This window comes from Vicia villosa, unplaced genomic scaffold (assembly GCF_029867415.1).
Source record: "Vicia villosa cultivar HV-30 ecotype Madison, WI unplaced genomic scaffold, Vvil1.0 ctg.000144F_1_1_1, whole genome shotgun sequence".
In the NCBI taxonomy this organism is placed as follows: Eukaryota; Viridiplantae; Streptophyta; class Magnoliopsida; order Fabales; family Fabaceae; genus Vicia; species Vicia villosa.
In genome coordinates, this window is record NW_026705036.1 from 105,377 (window position 1) to 131,229 (window position 25,853).

General features: G+C 32.6%; 2 protein-coding genes across 3 annotated transcripts; one reads left to right on the plus strand and one right to left on the minus strand.

Annotated features, from left to right (window-relative positions):
- Window positions 1-10,907: 10,907 nt before the first annotated feature.
- On the plus strand, window positions 10,908-11,749 carry LOC131624607 (PRA1 family protein D-like). The gene has a single exon (XM_058895542.1). It carries the CDS (start codon window positions 11,015-11,017, stop codon window positions 11,546-11,548), a length of 534 nt encoding a protein of 177 aa, XP_058751525.1. The 5' UTR covers window positions 10,908-11,014; the 3' UTR covers window positions 11,549-11,749.
- Window positions 11,750-14,247: 2,498 nt separating this feature from the next.
- Window positions 14,248-18,567, minus strand: LOC131624608 (E3 ubiquitin protein ligase DRIP1-like). 2 transcript variants are annotated; one of them, XM_058895544.1, is made up of 8 exons: window positions 18,502-18,567; window positions 17,042-17,180; window positions 16,843-16,942; window positions 16,049-16,559; window positions 15,324-15,814; window positions 15,172-15,219; window positions 14,665-14,737; window positions 14,248-14,568 (listed from the first exon to the last, which is right to left on the minus strand). In XM_058895544.1, the coding sequence occupies exons 2-8, from the start codon at window positions 17,151-17,153 to the stop codon at window positions 14,404-14,406; spliced, it is 1,500 nt and encodes a 499-aa protein (XP_058751527.1). In that variant the 5' UTR covers window positions 17,154-17,180; window positions 18,502-18,567; the 3' UTR covers window positions 14,248-14,403. The 2 variants fall into 2 exon arrangements, with proteins under 2 accessions (XP_058751527.1, XP_058751526.1); XM_058895543.1 differs by lacking the exon at window positions 18,502-18,567 and having other exon boundaries at window positions 17,042-17,377.
- Between the last annotated feature and the right edge of the window lie 7,286 nt (window positions 18,568-25,853).

Here is a 25,853-nt window from a genome sequence, read left to right on the forward strand (position 1 = left end):
AATAAGTGGCAAAAGACATAAACACCAAAATTAAGTCGTCAAATTTTAGATATATAATCTACACAATGTTTCACGTTAACATAATTCATCCCATCAAATGTTTTCCAATCCCACAAACATTACAAGTAAGATTGTCAATCCCACACAATCCTACAAGATTGCAATGCTGTCTGTTATTGGGAACATGGTATCATCTGTGTTGTCAAAATTAATGTGTTGTCATGATATGGTGTTTGGATGGTCAAAAATTTAGAATGAAGAATATTTATAGGAGTGACTAAGGTGGGTGCAAAGCTTGATTTTATCTCTTATTGGAGACATGTTTGCTTGGCATAAAATGTATGACAACAAAGGTAAAACTTCAACTTGAATGTATGTGTAATGCATAATACTCAAGGAGATGGGGTTGAGCTTGTCTGAGACTGACTAGTTAGTAATGGTGATGGATGAAATACATGCACACAAGCAATGGTACTCATAAGCTTGCATGCATTTACTAGTACTGCTCTAAATATGTTGCACCATACTAAAAGCTTTGAAGTAGTATCCTAATATTAAAAGCTAACGAAACCAAAGCTAGATAAGGGACTGCTTCATTCTTGATTGAGTGTGATACAAATGAATGAAAAACACTGAGTTGAGTGCGTCAAGTGAACTTATAGAGGTTTGCTGTCTTTTTGGTGGCCACCAAACATTTATCTTAATATATTTCACCCAAAACAGGTTATTGGTAGGTGGAATTATTTTGTTATCCCTTTTCAAATTTGTTTTCTAGTGCTCCTGATGAAAACAAAAAATTAGAATATGCAATTGTAACAGTAATCTTTCATTTCATGGGGTTCTTCTAACAATGAACCCATTTGGAATGTAGTGCTCGATATAGCCACTTTAATTCTAGTTTTAGACTATTATGTTAGAACATAGTTTGGTTCTAATCTTATCATAGTGTTTTGATGATAACAATTAAACAAATTTTGTATAAGTAAATATGATACTCTAATTATATATCTCTTGTTTCAGAAGAAGTTCTAAACATATGCTGAAGTTCAAGCAAAACAACTACCATCAAAACTTGGACTACACACAAATGCTGAAAGATAGTCATGCTGAAGTCTAAAGAAGTTCTAATGAAGAAACTTCTTAAAGCACCAACCGCTGAAGTATAATTCTGATAAACGATATCTCTACAAAATCAGAAAGAAGTTTTCTTGAAGAAATACAAAGATAAATTAATCTGACAGAAGAAAGATTACCGTTGGAGACATAATGGTTACTAACAGCTAAAAGCAGATTTAAGTAACAAGTCTCAAGAAGCGTGGAAAGCAAGTTTATCCAAGATAACACGCATGCATGAAGGCTAATCTAGTCTATTATCCAGCTTCGGAAATCTTCAAAATGCTATAAATGGAAGATCATTTGAAAAGGAAAACAAGAACGCATACATACAATATACAAGCAAGCAAACATTCAAAGAAAGAACTCTTACGCTGAAGAAATTTTTTATTTTTTGAGTTAACAGTTTCTGTACTAAATACTTAGTGAAATATCACAATTTTGATTAAAGATTTCTAGAAGCAATTTCATACACTATTGTTCACTTGTAACTGTTTCTTGAGAGACCAGTTGGGTCAGAATTCTCAAAAGGGTAGGACTAAGTTGAGTCTTAGAAGTTGTTAGTCACAAGCAGTTGGTTTGTGCATTGTATTGTTAGTCACGACAGTTGGTTGTGCATTTGTAATCACTTATGATTAGTGGATTAAGTTCTCGACTGAGAGAGGCAAAATCACCTTGGCGGGTGGACTAGAGTAGTTGAGTTATAACGAATCAGGATAAAAATACTGTGTCATTTTTCATTCCGGAAAGAAACCACATATTCAACCCCCCCTTTCTAAGTGTTTTCTCACCCTTCAGAAAGGACTTCCCACTAACTAATGGTGTGGATAGTCTCTTTCCCTTAAACGAAAGTCTTTAAGAACAAAATAGACCTTACGAACTTAGGGTAGGTAACTCCTAATTGCTTGCTCAATTCAAAAAACAATTAAAATTACTTTTCACACTTCCTTTTTCAAAACAATTCTCAAAATACATCCGTACGAAAATCATTACAAAGTTAAAGCTCTTTGCCAACTGTTTTTCTAAACACACACAACAATTTTCAAACATTTCAAACAAACAAGTGAGCTAAGTAATTAAGAGCCCATGGATAAACATGGATACAAAGGATGCTAACACCTTCCCTTTGTATAACTTACCCCCCGAACTCAAAATATTTTTAAAAAAGGTCTTTCCTGTTCTTTTTTCCTTTCCTAATTGGATAAAATAAAAGTCGGTGGGGACTCTTGCTTACCGCAACATAGTTTTGCGAAATAATAAAACACAAAGTCAGTTCTCCCACCGTATTACAGTTATATTGAAGATAAGCCGCATGCCTGCGCATATGGCCCCCTCCAAAGGAATCAGGCGGTAGAGTCGTTCCAATTGTACATTGACCGACTAGCACATGAGGACGTACACTACTCTTCATGCATCGACCACCTTGAGGCGATACCATTTGACGAGGTGTCGCTGTTTATGGGTTGGTTGGCTTGCAGGATTCACAAGAAGGCTTCCTATATGCCTGGGTGGGTGATGCGTCAGTTCGAGTTCTCCCAGAACATTCCACGGGATCCTGTTGTAGCTCCTCCTTCGACGATGAGACGGAGGGATATGAATGAGTTGTTTGATGATTTTGAGAATCATCTTGTTCCTGAGGAGGCCAGGAGTATCGTAGCTACAAATGACTAGAGCTACGAGTACGGTTACATGTTATGCTTCTTCCAGGTGTCCCATCCATACATGATACATGATGCTCTAGGGAACTCATTGAGGCCAATTCATCAAGAGATCCTAGAGGAGAAGCAAGCTAGGGTCGATCATGCGACTCACGTGTTACCCAGGTGTCGTCGTATTATGGAGCTTGTGTGGGGTGGTACTGACAGAGGTTCATTTCCAAATGGATCTGATTTTAGACGTGTTCCGGATGCCATCATGGCGGAGACTCAGGAGGCTATGCTTTATAGGAGCCAGTGGAGGGAGACCTCGAGTAGTTTTTGTTGTTTTTTTTTGGTTTTTTAGTTATAATTTTTCGTTATCCTATTTGAATTATATTTTTTATTTCGTACTACTATAGCATTATATATATATATATATATATATATATATATATATATATATATATATAGGGCACATCATAAGAGAATGCCTTCTTTATATGAGAATGTGAGAATGAATCTAAACCATTAAATTTTAAAATAAATGATGGAGATTATGTGTGAATCATTTTTTCTCTCTCATACATGATTTATTTTAATAATGGAGGAGAGATAAAATTCGATTAGGCACCAATTCTAACAAAACCTAACCTTACGTAATAAATCGCTACCAATTGAGTAAATGATAAATTATGCTAAGAATTGAAAATCTAAGCATGCATTATCCTACAAAAAATTAAATGCAAAAGTGTAGTATTAGTGTGTGTGTGTGTGTGTGTGAGAGAGAGTACACATGATATATAATGGTTCAACGTTTGCCCTCTGTTTGCATACTTCACTCTTCAATGGTTTCTCATTGGAACCTGCTTTTTTCCTTTTTATTTTGACAAATATTACAAGATTTCATACAATCACAAATTCACAATAGTGCTGAGAAAAATAAATCTCCTATTTGAATATTGACTTGTATACAGCGTAATGTCAAACTCTTCTGCATCATCTTTACTCGATCCAAGCTTCTGAAATCTTTCACATTCACTAATCTGTTCGCAGTCTTTGTGTGTGGCAATCACCCATTGATCCCACCGATTTCTTAAGCGATGAATTGTCTGAAGATTTGAGAAGAATTTCACCTTGTATGCAACCTTCCACACAGTTACTACTAAGGACACCTTGATCCCATCGAATTCCAGTGAAAAGCCTCCACACAGTTACTACCAAGGACACCTTGATCCCATCGAATTCCAGTGAAAAGAAGGAGGTTCTTCTCTCTGGGTGTCCTTGGTAGTAACTTTGTCGAAGGTTGCATACAAAGTGAAATTCTTCTTAAATTTTTAGATAATTCATCGCTCAAGAAATCGGTGGGACCAATGGGTGATTGCCACACACAAAGACTGTGAGCAGATTAGTGAAGGTGAAAGATTTCAGAAGCTTGGATTGAGTAAAGATGACGTAGAAGAGTTTGACATTACGCTGTATACAAGTCAATATTCAAATAGGAGATTTATTTCTCTCAGCACTATTGTGAATTTGTGATTGTATGAAATCTTATAATATTTGTCAAAATAAAAAGAAAAAAGCAGGTTCCAACGAGAAACCATTGAAGAGTGAAGTATGCAAACAGAGGGCAAACGTTGAACCATTATATATCATGTGTACTCTCTCTCTCTCTCTCTCATACACACACACACACACTCACACACACACACACACACACACACACACACACACACACACACACACACACACACACACACACACACTCTCTCTCTCTCTCTCTCTCTCTCACACACACACACACACAGTCACACACACACACACACACACACACACACACACACACACACACTCACACAAACACACACACTCACACTACACTTTTGCATTTAATTTTTTATTGGATAATGCATGCTTAGGTTTTCAATTCTTAGCATAATTTATCGTTTACTCAATTGATAGTGATTTATTACGTAAGGTTAGGCTTTGTTAGAATTGGTGCCTAATCAAATTTCAAGGAACTCTAAACAATTTTACAACAATCTCTACAACTCTAAAAGTGCTCCAAAAATACTCCACTGACAACCCTCACCTATAAGGGTAACTTTTATGAACTTAATTGGCTAATGGTCTGACTCAAGTAATAATAAAACAACTCTAAGTTGATTGGCTAATAGTCTTAATCAAGTAATAATAAAACAACTCTAAATGATCAAATATCTTCAATTTTAATTCTATGATTTATCAGATTTTACTCTAAACAACTCGAAAGCAACTCTGACAACTTTATTGACAATTCTAACAACTCTATTGACAATAACTTAAATTAGCCAAATAATATAACTATTCATCTCTAACTCAAAATTCCTAAAAAATTATACTAATAATATTTTATTATTATTATTATTATTATTATTATTATTAACTAGTAAGAGACCCGTGCTCCCGCACGAGTAATTAAATTATGATATTGTGTAAATAACTAAAAAAATATATGTAGTAATTTAGAATCTTTAAATAATAATCATGAAATAAATAAAAAATAACAACAAAATATTTGTTAATGTGATAAAATATGAATTAGTCTTAATGCAATAACACTTAGATAGTATCAAATACGAATGTAAAATTTTAGGTGTAAATGCAAAATTTGAAATGATTTACTTTTTATAAAATGAACAAAAATCATATGGATTTAATTATATTAAATAATCATACACAAAGAAGAAAAAATATAATTGTGAGATGGAGAAAAAATAATATTTAAAAATAAAGATTTTGTCTCTTAAATTAAAATAATAATTTATTAAACAAAAATAAATATTATCTTGTTAAATACATTTAAATGATCCATGAGATAAATATATTTTTAATGTTATTAAAATTAAAAAATACATTATACTATCATGTAATTGATATGGTATAAAATTATTTAAATACAAATTAATTTAAAATGAATTACTTAATTATTAAATAATTATACAAAAAAAAATTAACCTATGAGTCGAAAAGAAAATAAAAAGAATTTTAACATTTAAATAAATAAATAAAATATGTATTCGGTTGACAATGACCCGTAAATGGGATGAAAAGAAATAAATTAATAAAGTTGGATGAAATGTGATGCGTGGTAGAATTAAAATTTCAATTGGCAATTTAAGAAATTAATCGGAGAAATTGTATTGGTATTGATAAATTACATGTAATTAGAGTTATGTATAAGATCGAAATACAGGCTTAAGGTAATGTTGTAAAAGGCAAGGTTGCTGGCATAAGAACAAAGTAGTAATGACAATTAACATGTGATAGTGTAGTTTCTAACAATCCTATAGACAATAACTTAAATTAGCCAAATAATATAAATATTCATCTCTAACTCAAAATTCTTAAAAAATTATACTAATAATATTTAATTATTATTATTATTATTATTATTATTATTATTATTATTAATAATGTTGCTAATGAAATGTTATAAACCTTGAACATGATTCTGAAATCCACTATTAGTACCGCTACCGTACATAAAAGTTCCCCTACAGTATGAATTTTTAAACGTAAGTGCCTGTAAGAATACATATATTATTTTCTTCACTTATAAATATCACGCTACAGTATAGATTGAATTACTAATACGTTATCAAATTGTTAAAGTATATGAATTATATATATATATGAACCATACTCGATATAGTATATTTATTACAAATCACTATATAAATTTCGGAACAGAATAATATGCATCAAATCACTCAAAATTAACATCAACAAATAAACACAAAATTCATCAAAACCTACGATTTACAAGACCATAGAAATTTAGGGATTTCATCCTAAGCATAAATTTATTCATCATGCATTATCATACAATAATTATGTAAAAACCCACCCTTACCTTAATTTCTTGATGAACTTTGAACCTCCTCCTTAAGGTTGTCTTCTCCTCTTTCACCTTTTTCCTTTTCTCTAGGTTTTCCTCTTTTCTCCTCTTTTTCTCTTACTAACTCTATTTTTCTCTTTTTTATATAAAACCCTTATAACAACTAATTCTAATAACTAATGGGTTTACTAATCATACCTCAACTTTACTCTTATATTTTCACTATTAGGTCCAATTATTTTATTTCAATTATTTCAATATAATTATCACTAATAAAATAATTATCTACTGACCAACACCAAACTATCTATAATTCTACAGTTCACCAATTCAACCCAACTAACCCGTCATATAACACACATCAATTAATTTAAATAAAAAATCAATTATTCACAACATCAAATAATTAATATATATATATATATATATATATATATATATATATATATATATATATATATATATATATATATATATATATATAACTATTACTAAAATTGGGGTGTTACAGTAATGACCAGACACAATTCAAGCATATAAAATTGTAGGTTGAGCCGGATCTGGGATTTGGTTTTGTGACTTGTGATATGAGTTATGAACACACTTGTAACATGTGTTATGAGTTACTCAGGGTAGCATGGGGATACCTCTTAAGTTTCCTCTTATGCTCTAGGTTGACTAGTGGTTGCTGCCTAAGAATGCTTAGCAGATGCTATTATGTCACCATTGGTCTTCTGTGAGAAGAATTGGTTTCTAGGTTGAGGGGGAGTGAAATCCATCTTCTTCCTCATGTACACCAAATTGTTGGTGTTAAGGCCTGTGCTGCAATAGGATTCTTGGAGGATTCTGGATTGAAGATGTTGAACGGGATGTCATGACACCTTATCTGAAGACAGTCTTCTTGCAAATATAACGACCACCTGCTGAAGTACATTACCTAGTTGTACATTGCCTACTTGCTGAGGTCTACTGACCATCAGAAGTTCTGTTCTACCTGTTTATATGTAATATGTAATTTATTATTTTTAGCCAAAAATTTACCAAAAAGGGAGATGGTTAGTTCTCTGTTTTTAGGGTTGGCTTAATTTTTGTAAAACAAATAAAAGGATCAGTTTGTGTAATGTATTAGAACAAAAGGTACACAACAAGGAGTCCCACTGAAATGATAGAACATGTTATGTTGGAGTAATTCATCATCTGGAATAACATGTCACATGGGATGTTATGACATCATGCCTGAGCTGGATTAGTGAGATTCAGTATCAAATTAACAGACGCATAATATTCTCTAAATATTACACAAATCAAATAAAGGCGTGATATATTATTTAACAGGTCTGAAGAATCAACAAGAAGATTTGAGGGATCAATCAGAAGAATCAAATTAGAATATTTGAAGATTATATAGTTTCTAAATATGGAGACATTCTCGGAAACAAACAAACTGAAGACCTTGTTTGTAGCAGAAGTTACTACAATATTGTAACAACAATTTAGCTGTGATTGAAGGCCCAAATCCAGTTGGGTATAGGTTATTAATAGAAGACTTTGTAACCTAAGAAAAAAATAAGACAACCACCGAGTAGAAAAGATGATATCATCAAAGATTTTCTCACTTCTGATAACCGATCTCTAAATAACTTCTCATATAAACTTGATTATCTGATTCTCTTATTTATTTGTTTATTTATCCAAATCTCGTTATATCCATGCAATAATGCAATGACTCTAACTCATAATTTCTCTCCAATGCAACATTAACTATATCTTTAATATATGGTTTAATATGATTAGGAAATTGAAAAATAAATTGATTCTTTGAACTTTGTGGTTTCTTTGGAGATTGCCTCCTAGAAGATTGATATTGTTTCTTAGAGGTATGAGAGGCTTTAGATAGAAATTTACATGACCTCTTTTGAAGATTTAGATGCTTGATCAACATACTCATGGGTCCATATACACATCATATTCTCCTGGTTTCTTCTTTCTCTTATTCCCTCCTCCTTTAGTTTTTAATTTTTTAGGAGGTTGACACATTTAAGTTGTAGTGGGGTAAGTAATTTCACAAACCATACTTTTAATGCCCTTTTCCCAACAATATACAGTGACATGTGTCTTCTTCACAATTCATCTATTTAACCACTCAAATTAACCCCTCATATATCATCTACATCTACCTCAAAGTCAAGTTTCATGCTTAGTTTTCTCCAAAGGATATGAATAACATCTACTGGTATCAGATCACCACCAAGTGTGTAACTTCCAAACTCATAAGCACAAGGAAACACATAAGATATTCTAAGAGTACACCCATAAATTTTCTTGTTGGTTCCCACATAATCAACCTTCAATAACTCTTTAACAATACTTCTCAAAGCAACTCGAGATACTGATCCATGCATATTACCATAAAATAGACTAGTGTGCGCGTGTTTAACTGCATAATTTTTTTTCTTAAAAGAAGCTCTAATGTTTCCTAGATATAACTTCAAGTTATATTTCAAAGCCTCCTAACATTTTAACATGTCACCTATATTATTCCCTAACAATAGCTACTAATGATACACACCTATTACTCGTGGTATTACCCAAGTTCATCACTTAATTGATTCATGCTCCAACAAATTTATGCATATGAGAAGTCAACCACGTGTCTTTCACATAATTAATAAGTTTACTACAATCAATACATGCATGCTCAAGTTGTTACAACTGTTGATGATACTCAACCTCATCATTAACTCATCACAATTTCATCCGTAATGTGTCTATCGCGTTTTGCATGTCATTCACAACATATTTCTTGCATTTTGAACCAACATTTTTGTTGATGAGAAATCGACAAAGCAAATTAATCGTCCTTGGAAATGCATCTTTAATTAATTTCAACAAAGAAAAATCATTAGTTAAAATCACTTGTGGACATAACTCTTCCTCAACATACAATTATTTAGCTTATCCAACACCTAACAAAAGTTCTTTGTCTGCTCATATTCTATATAGGAAAATGCAACAACAAATGTTAACTCGGTTAATGTCATGATAACTATTTCAAATAGAGATTGTCTATATTTGTTTGTCTTGTACGTGTTTTCCATAATCAACACAAGATAAAAAATATTCAACAACTTGATTGAATCTGGGTGGGTCCAAAAAATATCTCTCACAACATCCGAGTAATCCCTTCTTCTACTCCACTAAACATAGATTGTCTCCTTTATAAGCTTAAACGAATGTTGTATCTCAGTTTTAGGACCTCTTATCTCTTTCTGTAACTTACTCTTGTGTTTATATATTTTCGTGATCTGAGTAACATTCTGTAAATCCTGCTCTAGTAAAGAAAAGCAATATGTGTTTGGGTGGAACATGACACATAGTGAAATCAACATCATGTTGCTGCTCATATGCGCTCAGCCGACTAAAAAACTAATGAACTTCTAATTTATCAGGTAAACCATGGTTATGAAGTTCATATTTCACATCAATCTTCTATCTAGAACCATCTTTCAATGGTGTTTACCTGATTTTGAATAGACAACCATATTTCTGAGTGACACTTTATGTTCTACTATCTGCTTTCTTGTATTTCACATTTTTGTCACAACCAAATATTAATTTCTTACTTCTCCCCCTCTTGCCCGTTTCGGTATATGAACGATCGATGATAACAATGACTTTATTTTTTTATTCGAACCCCATTAATCCACCTTATCACCTCTTCTTGTGTATCAAAGTTTGTAGTTGAGAATGCATCAGTGGTATCCACACATATTTGATTTTTATCGCATATCTGTAAAGATATTTTCATATCTATGCAACATAAAAAAAGTTAAAAAAATATTGTACAAAAAACCTACTGAATCATTTAATGGTAAATAATTTAATACACAAAATGGAAGTCATCGAATAATATTAGACCAATTTATCCAATACATATTACAAATCGGAGAACATACCAACATGTTATCCAAGTAAAAAAAAAAAAATACACACCAAAAAAACATAACAACTTCTTCAATAAAGAAAAAGAAATGAACTGAATAATTTTTCTCAAAGTATTCTGAAAAAACATATGTGGAGGTGAAATTTTTTTCAAATACGAACAGAAATAGTAAAAATTAAATAATAAATTAGTTAATATGTTTAAAGGAGAAAATAGAAATATTTTAAAAGTTATAAGAGTGATGAGATAAATATAAGGGGTATAGGATTCAAATTTCGATTAAGAATCAAAACTGGGCCTGTTGGCCCATCTAATATGATATAGTACCGTAACAACAACAATAACTACGGTGTTGACTGAGCACTGGTGAGTAGATTTGAGTAGGAAACTTCCTCATCTTCACCACCGATCGACGATTCTTCCATTCTCATCTCACACACAACAATGTCCGAAACCCTCTCCAATTTCAAAGAAGCCACACTCTCAATCATGTCCACGCGCCACTCCTGGACCGAATTCCTCTCCCTCTCCTCCCTCTCCCTCCCATCCTCCCTCTCAGAAGCCACCACGCGCATCGGCATCAATCTCACGCGCTTCCTCTTCAACTACTCCTCCATTCTCCTCTTCATCCTCCTCCTCACTCTCGTCTACCATCCCCTCGCCATCATCCTCCTCCTAATCGCCTTCGCCGGATGGTATTTCCTCTTCTTCTCCCGTGACTCATCCGAACCGTTCGTGCTGTTTAACCTAGTTTCGCTTGACGAACGCGTCGTCGTCGCGGCGTTGGCGTTTTTTAGTTTTGTTCTTGTTGCTGTTACCGGCGTGTGGTGGAATGTTGTGGTGGCGGTTGTGGTGGCGGCGGCGGTGGTTTGCGTGCACGGTGCGTTGAGGAGGACGGATGAAGGTGGTTTGGATGATTATGAATCGCCGTATGGTCCGATGCTGAATGACGGTGCTGGTCCTTATTCAGCTGTTTGATTATTCAGATTTCATTTTTTATCTGTAGATTGAATTGAATTGAATTCACTAACAAAGTGCTATTGGTTCGTCTTTTTTGTTATGTTTTGCAATTTATTTATAGACATTGTTGAAATTAGTGAGAATGTAGTGTGGATTAGGGTTTTGTGCATATAGAACTTAGAATACTAGTGAATAAATTGATTTTCCCTTTTGCTTCAATCTTTGTGTGTTTATGTTAATGTGTCTCTGGTATTGTGATGATGATAATGTGATCTTTAGTGTTGGTATGGTATTGTGATGATGATAATGTGATCTTTAGTGTTGGTATGGTATTGTAATGGAGATGCGTGCCTGCTAATTTAGTATTTTGAGTATTTGAGCTAAGAATTGTCGACACATAAATTAAACGTAATCACAAGGGTCTATGTCAGTTTTGGACAGCAGCACCAACACTTACACACGGACACATATTTTTTTTTCCAGAAGTGCTGGAGAGATTTTGAAGATATGAAGTGAAAATTGTTTTATTGTGAAAGAACCCTAGTGTTAAGAAAGAACCCTTGGTCTATACCATCTAATATCTATGATGTCAATTGTGAATGTGAAGTTTGTTGAATAGATCTATCTATCTAATATACTAAGATGTCAATTGTGAATGTGAAGTTTGTTGAGTTGATGTTTCACTTTATTCCTATTTTTGGAAATTGGAATATAGAAATAGATTTTATCTACATCAGGGTTCTTTCTCTGTCATGTGTCTGTTCAATTTAAATTAGAATAAATCATTCATTTTAGTCTATAAGTATCATTCACTCATCAATTTAGTGCATAAAGTATACAAACTTAATAAGTAATCCTTAAGAAAATCAGGGATTTGCCTTTTAAGTTTTAACATAACCTATACATTAGTATTTATTTGTGTCTCATTACTGTGTTCCATATTGTTCAAACTATGCAAGCAAATCTAGATCAGTATATACCATTTGGCTGTGGGGCAGATTAGTCAAGCTTATGTATTCTTGTTTGCTATTTTCTGGCAGCATTGTGCTATTCCTTAGTGTGAAGTGTGAACTGGTTGTCTATAAAAAACAATTCTGTTCCATCTTTTCATTTTTATTTCAATTTCTTTGTCCTTGTCAGCATCCTAAATGTGAATTCTTGTACAAATCAGGACTAAAATTATTGTTTATCCATTACTTGTTCTACAAAGTTTATTTGATGGGAATCAGATGTGTGTAGACATGTGCTAGAGGGTATGTTCTTATAGGTAAATGCTAACTAGTGTTTTTGGGGCAATTTTTTAAGTGATTAAAATAGTAAGTTTTTTTAAAGATGTGTGTATTCAATGAAATTGAAATCATGACTTTTATAAAAAACATTTTTTTTATTTAGTATGTTTAAAGAGTGCCCTAAAAGCATTCGTTAGCAAGTCCTTTATTTATATTTCAAAAGTAGCAAAAACAATGACTCTGCAATAACTTGAACATAGAATTTAATAAACACAATTTGGAAATTATAAGACTAAGCTACTTGGGTTAACTTGTGAAAATGAACTCAATCATAATATTAAAACCTATTATTATTTTTATAGGTTCTAACTTCGAACTTCTAAGTACTTTGTTTGGAATCAAAATAATCTCTTCCAAATGACTATGATGTCTCCAAAAAATGGATTTGCTATTTGGACACTATTTTTTAAATTTTTGAGAAAAAGAAAATTATATCATTTTATTTAACACAATGGGCATAATACAATATGAGATCAAATTAAAAAATATGAGACAAAAAAAATCATTGTTTAAAATTTCGTACGTTTGTAAATCTTAATTCAACATATAGAAATTGATATTGGGAAGTTAAACATCATTACTAAAATTCTAATCCTAACAACACTCACATTTTAATCCTAACAACACTCATAGTTATGTGTGAGTTTTAAATGGTTATTATGTCGACCTAAACAAAATTACATATATAAATATTGATGAAAAATCTCCTAAATGCAATTAATCATGTATTCAAACTCCATTAATCATTTAATAAACATTAAACAATGTTGTGTGAAGAAATCAGTATTGAAAATATACATCATATTCATTAACCACCTAAAAATAAATTAGTCACATATTTGAACATTGTTAATTTAATAATAAGTGGCAAGATCAATAAGCTTTGTGTCAAAAGAGAATCAAACCTTTGCTAAAATCTTAACTTTCATGTTTGTTTTTTAAAAATAAACAGCAAAGCTTTAATCATAGGCACGTAGGTATATGGTATGTTCGCCATTTAGGTTTGTTGTGCCAAAAAAACATAATGGAACGGGCCATAAATTATGTAGGGTGTGGATTTAAAACTTTGTTCCATAAATTGTGTAGGGTGCGGATTTAAAACTTTGACCTTCTTTGAAAAAAGTGAAGACGGGAGGGATGTGCCCGTAGGTATTACACCTTTTTAACCTAAAACTTGCAAAAATTTATATTAATATCCGCGTCCGCAAAAACCCTCAAAAAAATTGAGCGAGACGAGACAGATATATTAGAGAGTGCAAAACTAAAACTTTGATCCGTTCTGTAAAAAAATACGGATAAATCGGATATATTCAACGAACCGCCGAATCCGTTTTACTACCCCCTATATACCACATAATATGTGAAGCTGCAAGTAAAAAACAGATAAATTTCGAGCTAAACATCAATTCAAGAGTCAAAAGCTCAAAATTCTATCTTTTAAGTTAATTAAATTCCGAAATCAAAACCAATTCTAACCAACAACATTTAAGCCTGTAAAAATCAATTTTAAAATTCTAAAATCACTTTAATCTCTATCAAAATCGAATCCAAAGATGTCTAAATAGTCATGTATAAATCCTCATCTCAAGCCTTTCTACCATAAGAAAGGACCATAACAAAATCCTCAGCAGAACTTCCAACAGATGTCTCAATCATTTCTTTCTTTGACATTGTTTCCAACCACATCTCCATCAAGTTTTGCAGCTGCATTGAACAATAAACTGGCTTCCCTCCTAGCAAAATCTCCACCTATAACAATGTATTAGCATAAATAATCAAAATTCACAATAAGTTTCTCAAAAAATTGTCTTACATGTTCATAACAATGTGAGAAAACCAACTTACCTCAGCTTCACTAGCAAGATCAAGCTTCTTCACAAGATACTTTTTTATGTATGAAACAGTTAAACTCCCATCCCTATAAACATTCAAAGTTTTGTTTAGAGTATACACAACAGATTTGGTTTGAACAGAACTATTACAACGGTTCGATCAAAATTAATCAAATCGTGCTAATAGTCTTTCCCGAATTGAACTGGTATAGAGATTTGGTTTACTCGTTTTGTGATTTTACGTCAGAACAACCTTTAAAAAAACCAGACTATACTGTTTTGAATTTAACCGATTCTTCACGAACCTGATTGAACTAAATTGTTACTATTGACCGATAATTAGGACTGTTGAGTTCACTTTGTGAATGTATGTAAGTCACAAATTGATTTTTTCATCGCGGTGTTTCTTGAATTGTCCTAGTGAATATTTAAAAGTACCTCTTTACCAAAGAAACATAAGTTTTATAATCTTCTTTGTCACACATAACATGTTCAGTTAAGGATAAGAAAAAAAACTTACTTGACTTTTAAGTAATGAGAAGATATTTGTGGCAGCACACCGAGTTCCCTGCCTCAACAAATTCAAATATTAGATATACGATATTTAAATTTTGAAATAAATAGTAAGTTTTCGAGAGATGAATATTAACAAGCCATGAAAAGTAGTCATACCGATCCTTAGACGCGATCAAGGAGAACCAAAAAGGGCCCGACTCGTTTTTGCTTTCGAACTCTTTTTTGCTTTCAAACTCTTTTTTGCTTTCACTTTCAGGTGGTGCTGGAAGGTTCAAGTCCTCTGAAAACCTCACTCTTTTTTCTTGGTTTGTGTCCACCCTCTTAATCTTAAACTTCAAGGAACTTGATTTTGATGGACCAGACTCGTTTTGATCACCACCTGCTTCTGTTTGGGGGTTATAATGCTTGTTAACATCAGCCTTAGAAACGTTACGAGAGTCGCTGTCACTAGAGTCCACAAGCATTGGGATGACACCATTTCCTTGCATAGCGGAGTTATTAACAGACTTGTCCGCGTTTGCAGTTTCCACAAACCAATTCAACGGCTCGCTAACAGCAGCAGCTTTTTCTTTCCTTAACTCAGCTTTGTCCATTGAAACATTCTTGAACACTGATTTCTGGTTCGATGATTCTGGTTTTGAAGAACTCTGCCAATCATAGTAGACAAAAATGTTTTAAATAAAGACTATATCGGCACTATAGCGCTACATTGTTCCAAAATACGGTTTTAGTAGAGTGTTGTCAAATAGCGGCTATCAGCATTTTAGCGCTGTAACATAACGGAATTTGAACAAACTGATATATCTATAATCCGCAATTGACAACACTGGTACACAATTCAGATAAAGAATAAAGGACCAGGAAATAAGTTTCCCTTTTACCTTAAATCTGATTTTTGGAGTCTCGGTGAATGCTTCAAGCCGAGGGAGGATATCGTCTTTCTTTCCATCAGAAATGACTTTGTCAGGCTGAGAAGTAGAATCTAATTCAGTTCTGATAAACTTTTTCCTCGCCACATTTTTAGCTTTTCTGGCAGACAGAATTGTAGAAACTTCATCCAGAATTTCTATTCCGCGCTGCTGTGTCGCGTCTTTCTTAACATCTGCTGCAACAGCGATTTCAGCAGCAGTAGTTTTTGGTTCCTGTGGAGTGATAGGAAGTTCTTCTAGCAACTGCTTTGGCTCTCGTTGAACCCGCTTTCCTTTTCTTATCTCTTTCTTAATTTTCTTTGAATCTCTTCTCGCCTTTTTCGCTTTGGATTGCAAAGAGGCTCGAGAGTTCTTCCTTTTCTTTGTAACTACTTGAGTTGAAGCAACACTTTCACCTTTTCCAAAGTGTTTCTTTGTAGAGGTCATAATTTTACTAATCATTGTTATCTTATTATTATCCGTCCTGTAGATTTTCATGTACAACATAATACAAATTGAGGTAAGTTCAAAAATAAAACGAATTACTACAACTTATGAAACACTGACATAGACACTCTGGTTACAACACTGACACGTCACACCAGTAATATAACATGAGAAAATGAAATGATTGAACAGTAATATATCATGAGAAAATGAAATAATTGAATTTAACCACATGTATCGTGAGTCTAACACGTTTCAGTGTCCACGAGTGAAAGACCCTGACACGTGTTGGACACCCGACAGGGTTTCAAGGTAAATACCTTAGTTTGTCTAAAGGAGAACATCCCAAGTCTAGATTGCATATTGGACAATGTGTTAGATACTCATCTACTATCTTCCTTTCTATACATTCCCTGCAAACTGTTATCAAATATAGTGATAAAATGGAAGAAAAAAAAAACATTCATCACATGAAAAAACAACCTAAAGCAAAACCTAGTTTCAAGCATAATAACTTACAAGTATCGAAGCATCCAGAAATTGTGGTGGCATTTTTGAAAAGATGATTACACAAAACACACGTGAGGTGTGACGAGAACTTCTCATATTCCACGATAGCATCATCATCCATTGTTATTGTCTTTTATAATATCTGTCTCTGAAAAAGACACACACGTAAGCACTTGTTCTCCTCCATAGTCACGTAATTACATGGTGCATGTCACCGAAACATGACAGTTTCCACAACGTTCGAGAATAACAAAGAAAAATAGTTAGAAGAAAACAAGAGAGGGTTTCGAGGATTGAGTTTGCGCGGTCGATTCTACGAAAAACGTAAGAGTGGGATTCTTGGTGTATCGAAATGTGTTGTTCGATTTGTACTATGATTGAGGTGGTTTTTGTTTTTATCTATAATGGAGGCTCAAGAACAAGGTAATCAAAAATCAATAACTAAGTAGTACATCAAAAAATCAGAGAATAATCTTCTCTTAATGTGACAGAAATTAAGATTGTTGTGTGCGTGAGAGAAGAAACGGCATAAGTGTTTAATCTTGATTATGAAATGAATAAAGAAGTGTCTATCTTAATTCAACCTAAATATCCTATGTTGAGTGAAATTAAATTGAACATGATCAAGGTAATAATAGTGTTTTAAAATAATCGATACTATACTAAGATAATAATCACTTTAGTTTTATAAAATATATGAAATGCTAACAAGTATTCTAAATTAAAGATTAAGAAAACAAAAATACAAAATTTTCATATTTTAATTAGACTCATGTTAATCTTTTAAGTTGAGTTGAGTACACAACTAGCTAGACCAAATTACTATAGTATTTTCTTAATAGATGTCTCTCATTTCATAAATGATTTTGTAGTTGAAAACAAGTGGAAAAAAAAAAAATTAAATTTAGAATATTTTTAAAGGAGTATTATCTTAATATGATATCAGAGTCGAATTAAAGATGTCAACAAGAAAATCGAATCACTAATCTATATAGACTAGATTCGAGTGTTAATGTGAGTAAGAAGTTCAATATTGAATTAAAAATATGTGTTGAGCAATATATGAGTAAGGTGATTTATATATCAAATGTTCTAAAAGTTTAGGTCAAAATGTAATATTCAAGTTTTGTTTCGTGTGTGCTCTTAGCATAATGTCATGATTTTAAGGTATTTTATAACACAAAGTGATATTGATCCTCCGATATTTGTAATTTCTCTCATGATTCAATAGTGATATCAAGAATCAATATTTTGATTAAAGATGATCGACTTTTTGAATTAAAAATCTTCATGACATTATATACTAACATTTTATCATTAAGAAAATAAAACAAATTATGTATTTAGATTCATATGCTATTGAAAATCACAAAATCACAAGTGATTTAGAGACTATGTATCAAAATTCAAAATAATTTTAACCAACATTAACAATAATAAATTTAGTAGAAAAATATTAGAATACTTACCGGTGATCCTCTTTTCTTTGTTTGAATCAATGACGCCTATTTGTCTATACTTTTCACCTTATTTTGTGTTTGTTGAGTCGATAAATCTTTCTGCAAATTTCATCTGAAAATCTTCAGATTTAAAATTTTTACATTTGTTTATATAATATAATACACAAAGTGCTTCATCTACAAAGAATAATAAATTCCATTAAATTAACAAAATCTAAAGTTAATTTATAAGTGTCGCCGATAGTTAAACCCTAGATTTCCTGCGATTCGGAAAATGTGGGGTAATGCAATCGAAAATTCTCAATTATTAAAGGAATACTAGACATATGATCAAATGATATCAATTCCATTTTAAAATTTATTTTGAAATAATAGATATTCGATAATCTTCGTCTGACACTAAAATCGCGTACATGAGAACAGATTCCAAATCGTAAAATATTTTTGATTAACAAAAATTAAAAATTGAAAATAACAGCTAATACCACTAGTGAGTTGGCATGATAGAGTACATGGTTGATTTAACAAGATTAATAAAACAAATGAAAAAGAAGAGAGAATGAGTGAAAAGTACCTAATTAATCTGGAAAACGATGTTCAAGCAAGTTCTCCCATTTCAATTAGAAGATAGTTGAGATACATCTCAAATATATATATATATATATATGTATATATATATATATATATATATATATATATATATATATATATATATATATATATATATATATATATATATATATATATATATATATATATATATATATATATATATATATATGAAACGACTTAGGTGAGAACACTTGGTTATTATGAGAAATGTGAACAATGAATCACGACCATTAAATTTTGATTTGTTGATTTTAATGAACTAGATTGGTTTCTCTTTCTATGATAATTTAAAATAAATATTAAGGATCATAGAAAGAGAAACCAATCTAGTCCATTAAAATCAACAAAAACAAAATTTAATGGTCGTGATTCATTGTTCTCATTTCTCATAATAACCAAGTGTTCTCACTTGAGTCGTCCCCTATATATATATATATATATATATATATATATATATATATATATGAATTAAAGACAGGAAGATAAGAGAGAAAGTAATACCGTATTATCTTTTTTAAAAGTACACCTTACATTGCAATGTGAATTTTATTTATAGAACCTAAGGGAGATGGAAATCACAACTATTAATAAGGAATAGGAAAATGAAAAAGAAGAGTAAAGATGAACATTCACTTTTATCTTATTCATAACACTCCTCCTTGGATGTCCATTAAGGATATGTCTCGTTAAAACCTTACTAGAAATAACCTAGTGGGAAAAAATCTAGTGAAGAAAAAAGAGTACAATATCCTTTCACTCCCCCCCCCCTCAATTGAACGGACATTTCTTCGATGAAGACAAATCTTTTGTACTAGTTGATTAAAAATTCTACTTAGGAGTGACTTTGTGAAAAGGTCTGCAAGATTATCACATGAACAAATTTTTTGGATACTTATATCACCACTCTTTTGAAGATCACGAGTAAAAAAAAGCTTTTGAGAAATGTGTTTTGTGTTTGTTGGATGCTTGCAATATTATCTTCATATATGGGTGTTGTATTTAATTTATCAGAAGATAAACCACAAGTATTTAGTATGTACTGAATTAAGGATCTTAAGCAAACATATTATTAACTTGCCTCGTGTAATGCTAAAAGTTTTGTATGATTAGATGATGTTGCTGCTATGGTTTGTTTCACCAATCTCCAGGAAATAGTTGTTCCCCCACATGTAAACAAATAACCTATTTATGATCTACCATTATGAGGATCTGATAAGTAACCTGCATCTGCATAAACTGTTAATTCGAATCTGGATACCCATGTCTATTGTAACTCTAAGGAAACAAAGTATATGTTTGACTCCGTTCCAATATCTTCGTGTAGGTGAAGAACTGTATCTTACTAATAGATTGACAACAAATGATATATCAAGACGTATATAATTAGCAAGGTACATTAGTGATCTAATTGCACTGGGATATGGTACTTCAGGACCATGCAATTCTTCATCCTTTTCTCGGGGTCTGAAAGGATCTTTTTCCATATCTAATGATCTAACAACCATTAAGGTAGACAACGGGTGACATTTGTCCATATAGAAGTGTTTTAACACTTTTTCTATATAGCCTTCTTGATGTATAAATATTCCTTTATCCAAATGTTCAATTTGCAAACCTCGACATAATTTTGTCTTTCCAAGGTCCTTCATCTCAAACTCTTTCTTTAAACAATTCATAGCTTTTGGAAGCTCTTCAGGAGTTCCAATAATATTTATGTCATCCACATAGATAGCTATTATTGCAAATTCTTTTGCTGATATTTTTATAAAAATACAAGGACTAATGGAATTGTTTATATATCCTTCTCGAAGCAAATATTCATTGAGACGATTATACCACATTCGTCCAGATTGTTTTACCCCATAAAGAGACTTGTTCAATCTTATGGAGTATCTTTCTCGAGATTCAGAGTTGTGTGCATCTGGTATATTGAACCCTTCAGGAAGATTCATGTAAATTTCACTATCAAGTGAACCATACATATAAGTTGTTACAACATCCATCATGTGCAAATTAATCTCTTTCTATTCTACAAGGCTTATTAGATATTGAAAGATGATTGCATCCATTACATGTGAATATGTCTCATCAAAATCAATTTCAGGTCTTTGCGAAAAATCTTTGAACGACAAGTCGAGCTTTGCATCTCACAATTTAGTTTTTCATTTTGTTTTCGTACAAAAACTCATTTGTATCCAACTGACTTTACACCTTAAGGTGTTCAGACTACAGGTCTAAAAACATGTCTTTTGTAGAGTGAGCTTAATTCTGCTTCAATTGCTTATTTTCATTTTGTCCAGTTCTCACATTCTCTACAAATTTTGGTTCCTAATCCTCATTGCCATTTTTCTCATTTAGCACTATATTTTATGCAAAAAAGCATCAATGTCGGCTTTGTTTCAGTTTCATTGTATTCCCTTTTGGACATAATTTATCGAGATCTCTTTATTTTCACGAGTTTCAAGTACCTGATCAATCTCTTATACAGATGAAATGTTTATTATGCCTGAAGGTTCTTTTAGATTTTCTATATCCTCACTTGGACCATCTTTATTCTTAGCTCCCTTTTTTGTTCGAGGTTTTTTTATCTTTGGAACCGATTGGTCTGCCACACTTCTAGTGTGGTTGAGAATCATTGGATTGTCCAACAGGGATATCAATTTTATTGGAGAATTTGAAGCCAGTATATATGATTTAGTCACATCTTTTAGATCAGTGAATGCATTTGGTAATTGATTTGCTAAGTTTTTCAGCTTAATTGCCTTTTGAACTTCTAGTTCACATTGTTTTGTTCGAGGATCAAGATGAGATAATGATAATTCATTCAAACTGACCTCTTTTTCCAGCTTCTTATTCTCTCTCCTTATGCTGGAAAATTTGATTCATCAAAATGACATTCAGCAAAATGAGCAGTGAATAAATCTCCCGTTGTTGGTTCAAGGTACTTTACAATAGATGGAGATTCATATCCAACATATATTCTCATCCTCCTTTGAGGATCTATCTTATTACGCCGTAGTAGAGAAATTGGAACATACACCATACATCCAAAAATTCTTAGATGGAAAATATTTGGTTCTTTACCAAAAACTAATTGTTAAGAGTAAGAGGTGTGGTAACTCGTTGGCTTAATGCGAATCAATGTTGCAACATGCAAAATTTCATGTCTCCAAGCAAAACTGAGAGTTTGTATTTCATAATAAGTGGCCTTACAATTAATTTTATTCGTTTAATAAATGATTCTGCAAGTCTATTTCGTGTATGAACATGTGCTAATGGGTGTTTAATGTCAATTCTTATAGACATACAATACTCATTAAATGCTTGAGATTAAAATTCTGCATCATTATCAAGACGTATTTTCTTGACAGGATAATTAAGGAAATGCGCTCTTATTCAAATCAGTTGAGCTAGCAATCTCGCAAACGTGTGGTTGCAAGTTGACAACAAACAAACATGTGACCATCTAGTTGATGCATTAATTAAAACCATAAAATATCTAAATGGTCCACATGATGGGTGTATTGGACCACAAATATCACCATTTATATGCTCTAAATTGATAGATTCATTTCCAGTTTTTGTTGGTGATGGTTGAATCATCAACTTCCATTGCGATCAAGATCTGCATGAGAATTTATTTGATTGAATAATTTCCCTACTCATTAATTGATGACTGCATGAATTTTCAATTATTTTTTGCATCATTATATAACCGAGATGGTCCAACTGGTCATGCCAAATTAGAAATTTATCACCATTTGTAAACTTCTGGTTTACAGTTGTTTGTGCTTCAGTTGTGCGAATATAAGTGTAGTACAAGTAAGAGGATAAAGCTGATAGCTTTTCCATTACACATTTGTGTCTGAATTGTGTTTTGTAATACAAAGATATTCAATCCCTCCATCATCTCATGTTTCAATATGGTATCCATTTAGGCGAATATCTTTGAAACTTAATAAATTTCTATGAGACTTGGGGGAATATAATGCATTATCAATGTGCAATATCGTTCCTCTACGTAACAACACATTGGCTCTTCTGGAGCCTTCGATTATTTTCGAGGTGCCAGATATAATACTGACATCAGTCTTCCGATTCACTAAATTAGAGAAAATCTTTTATTCTTGAGAATTGTGTGGGTTGTTGCACTGTCAGCTAGGCACATATCTTCATTACTGGTGCTAGTGTTCCGATTCATTCTAAAAACAATAATAATTTTTAACAATAAGTTATAAACGCACTTTAAAAACACAAGTCATTCAAACAATAAATTATGTAAACAAATAAGTAGAAAAAACACTTTATTATTATTAAAAAAATAAAATTCAAAACTTCCATAAAAACTTATTAATCAATAAAAAGGAAATTTTCATAAATTTTATTTCTTGACACTTCCATCTCCAATAAGGTGATCAATTTTTCCATCTAGATCAGCAAAGAAGTCACCAATATCTAAGTGGGTAACATCCATATTACCGTAATCTGGATCATCATCTTCATTAGCAAAGTGAATATCAATCCTTGCCTTTTTATTATTCAGTGATTTTTGATAAAGATCAATAAGGTGTTTTGGAGTACGACAAGTGCGACTCCATTGACCTTTTCCTCCACAACGATGGCAAGCATTTTCATTTGTTTTGCTACTCTGACCTTTTTTTTATTCTTTTCAACATTTTTCCACTTCTGGTGGAAAATGTGTTCTTATGATTACCATTGTGACCACGATCAAAACCAAGACCATAAGCATAATTACGATCACGACCAGGTGCGCATGCACGACCGTGACCAAGATTTTTTCATTGTGATCGTGCCTTGTGTTTACGGTGATTTCCGGTAAACAACCGCTAGTCTTCCAAACTATAGAATATACTTTGGTTACTCGCAGGATTGACTAGATTGATCCTAGGACATAGTCAAAGAGTTTGTCATTTGTGATGAATTGGTTCATATTGGTTGGTTATCTGGTCTTCGATATAAGAAATAAATAGACAAAATGTAAAGACTTACAATCACCTTGTTATACACGTAAATATAACTCTGGCGAAAGATGGAGTAAAGATAAACTTGCAAGAAACTTAGAATACAAGAATGTAAATTGTAGAAAGTAAATACTTCGAAGTAAGTTAAAACGAAAGATAAAATTGCAGGAATGTAAATGGCTGGAAAGTAACGAAAGATAGAAAAATATTGAAAAGATATTTGCATAAAGATGAATACAAACGTATTTAAGATGGTGGTGTCATACGTACATTTCTCAGCGAACTCGTTCTCTTAACGCTTGATACTTGAGTAATTTGTGAGTGATTTGTACAAAATGAACACCCGGAATCCTAACATTAAGACCCTTATTTATACTAATTTCGACCCTAATGGTCTTACATTAACATGATGCCACGTTGCTCACATGCATACACTTCGAATCCCTGGGGCGCCATCTGTCCTTGTTCGGTTACACAGACTATTTTGAAATTCAAATCCTTCCGCCTGAATTCTCTTTCGATACGTGGCAACATGATCAAAACCGAGAATGCTACGAAACACGCCAAGCTTCAGTACCCTTTCGTAATTCGTAAAAACGCTTAAGTCTTAAAGACAATTTACTTCGAACCAGCTCCAATACTTATTATCTTTATTTCAACTTAAACAACATCCTCGAACATGGCCATCAGTAGCCATTTATTTCTCGAAATGGTCATCAGTAACCATTCTTCTTTGAACTCTAATCCTTCAAAGAATATTTTCTTCAAACGAAATCTCCAGCCAACAAATTGCCCCCAATAAATGCCTGTTACGAAAACAAGAGAAATAGGCGTTTCTTGTCATGATAAGATTTCGTCTTACTCATTAACTAACTGAAGCTTTTGCTGATGTGCAGGCGAACTTCCATAAAGGTACTTCGACTCATATTAAAGAAATCCAAGCCTTTCAAAAATTCTTTGAAACTATCTACAGGCCTGATGATCTTAGTCGGACCGTTCGTGAAGCTGCGGTTACTTTACGTGAAAAGTTTTCTGCTAAACTAGATAAGTTAAAATTGCCCACGTATGTTCGACCTGAACTACGTTATGAAGTGGCTTTTAAGCTTAATCCTCCAAAATTCCCTCCACTACCTAGTGCTGACTTTGGTGTGGCTCTAAGTCCTCCTTTTCCAGACTGGTTTGTGTGTGGGAATGTTCCCAAAATTGTTTGCGAACAATCTAAAAAACGCGCTGAACGTGTGGTTCCGACTAAGCACACCTTGGATAATTTTAATGGACATCTTCATTTAAGCCTTGACAATGTTCGTGTTTTGACTCCTATACCTGAAGGTTGGAGTTTGGATTATCCTTCGACTAACTTTCTTTCTTTACTCAAAGACTGATTTCTATCTTGTTCACAACTGTGAGTCGAAAGTGGGTTATTAAGGAAACCCCTGCACAGAAAGGCGTTGGAGCTTCGAAAAGCACCAAGACTAGTGGGAGTGATTCTGTCACTACTGGAAAAAAACCCACGGTATGTACATACCTTATATTCTAACTTGTGTAATTTTCTGAATTTACTCACTTTGATTAATGTGCACTTTCAGAGTTCGAAGCCTCCGACACCCTCAAAGCGGAAAGTTTCTCCCACTAATGCTTCAGATGATGAAGATAAATCTCCCCCTCGTACCAGACAAGCAGCAAAGAAAAGACAAAAGGCTACCATTTCTTTAACTAAAGAAAAAGGATCTGGGACTTCGAAGCTTGCTTCCTCGAGTGATAAGGTAT

Bases quoted from the DNA above. Each gene is read 5' to 3' on its own strand.
- LOC131624607 (XM_058895542.1), top strand. From the start codon at position 11,015: ATGTCCGAAACCCTCTCCAATTTCAAAGAAGCCACACTCTCAATCATG.
- LOC131624608 (XM_058895544.1), bottom strand. From the start codon at position 17,153: ATGGATGATGATGCTATCGTGGAATATGAGAAGTTCTCGTCACACCTC. The intron at 16,943-17,041 runs GTAAGTTATTAT...ATTTGATAACAG, and splicing joins TTCTGGATGCTTCGATACTT to TTTGCAGGGAATGTATAGAA. The intron at 15,220-15,323 runs GTATGACTACTT...TTGTTGAGGCAG, and splicing joins TTGATCGCGTCTAAGGATCG to GGAACTCGGTGTGCTGCCAC.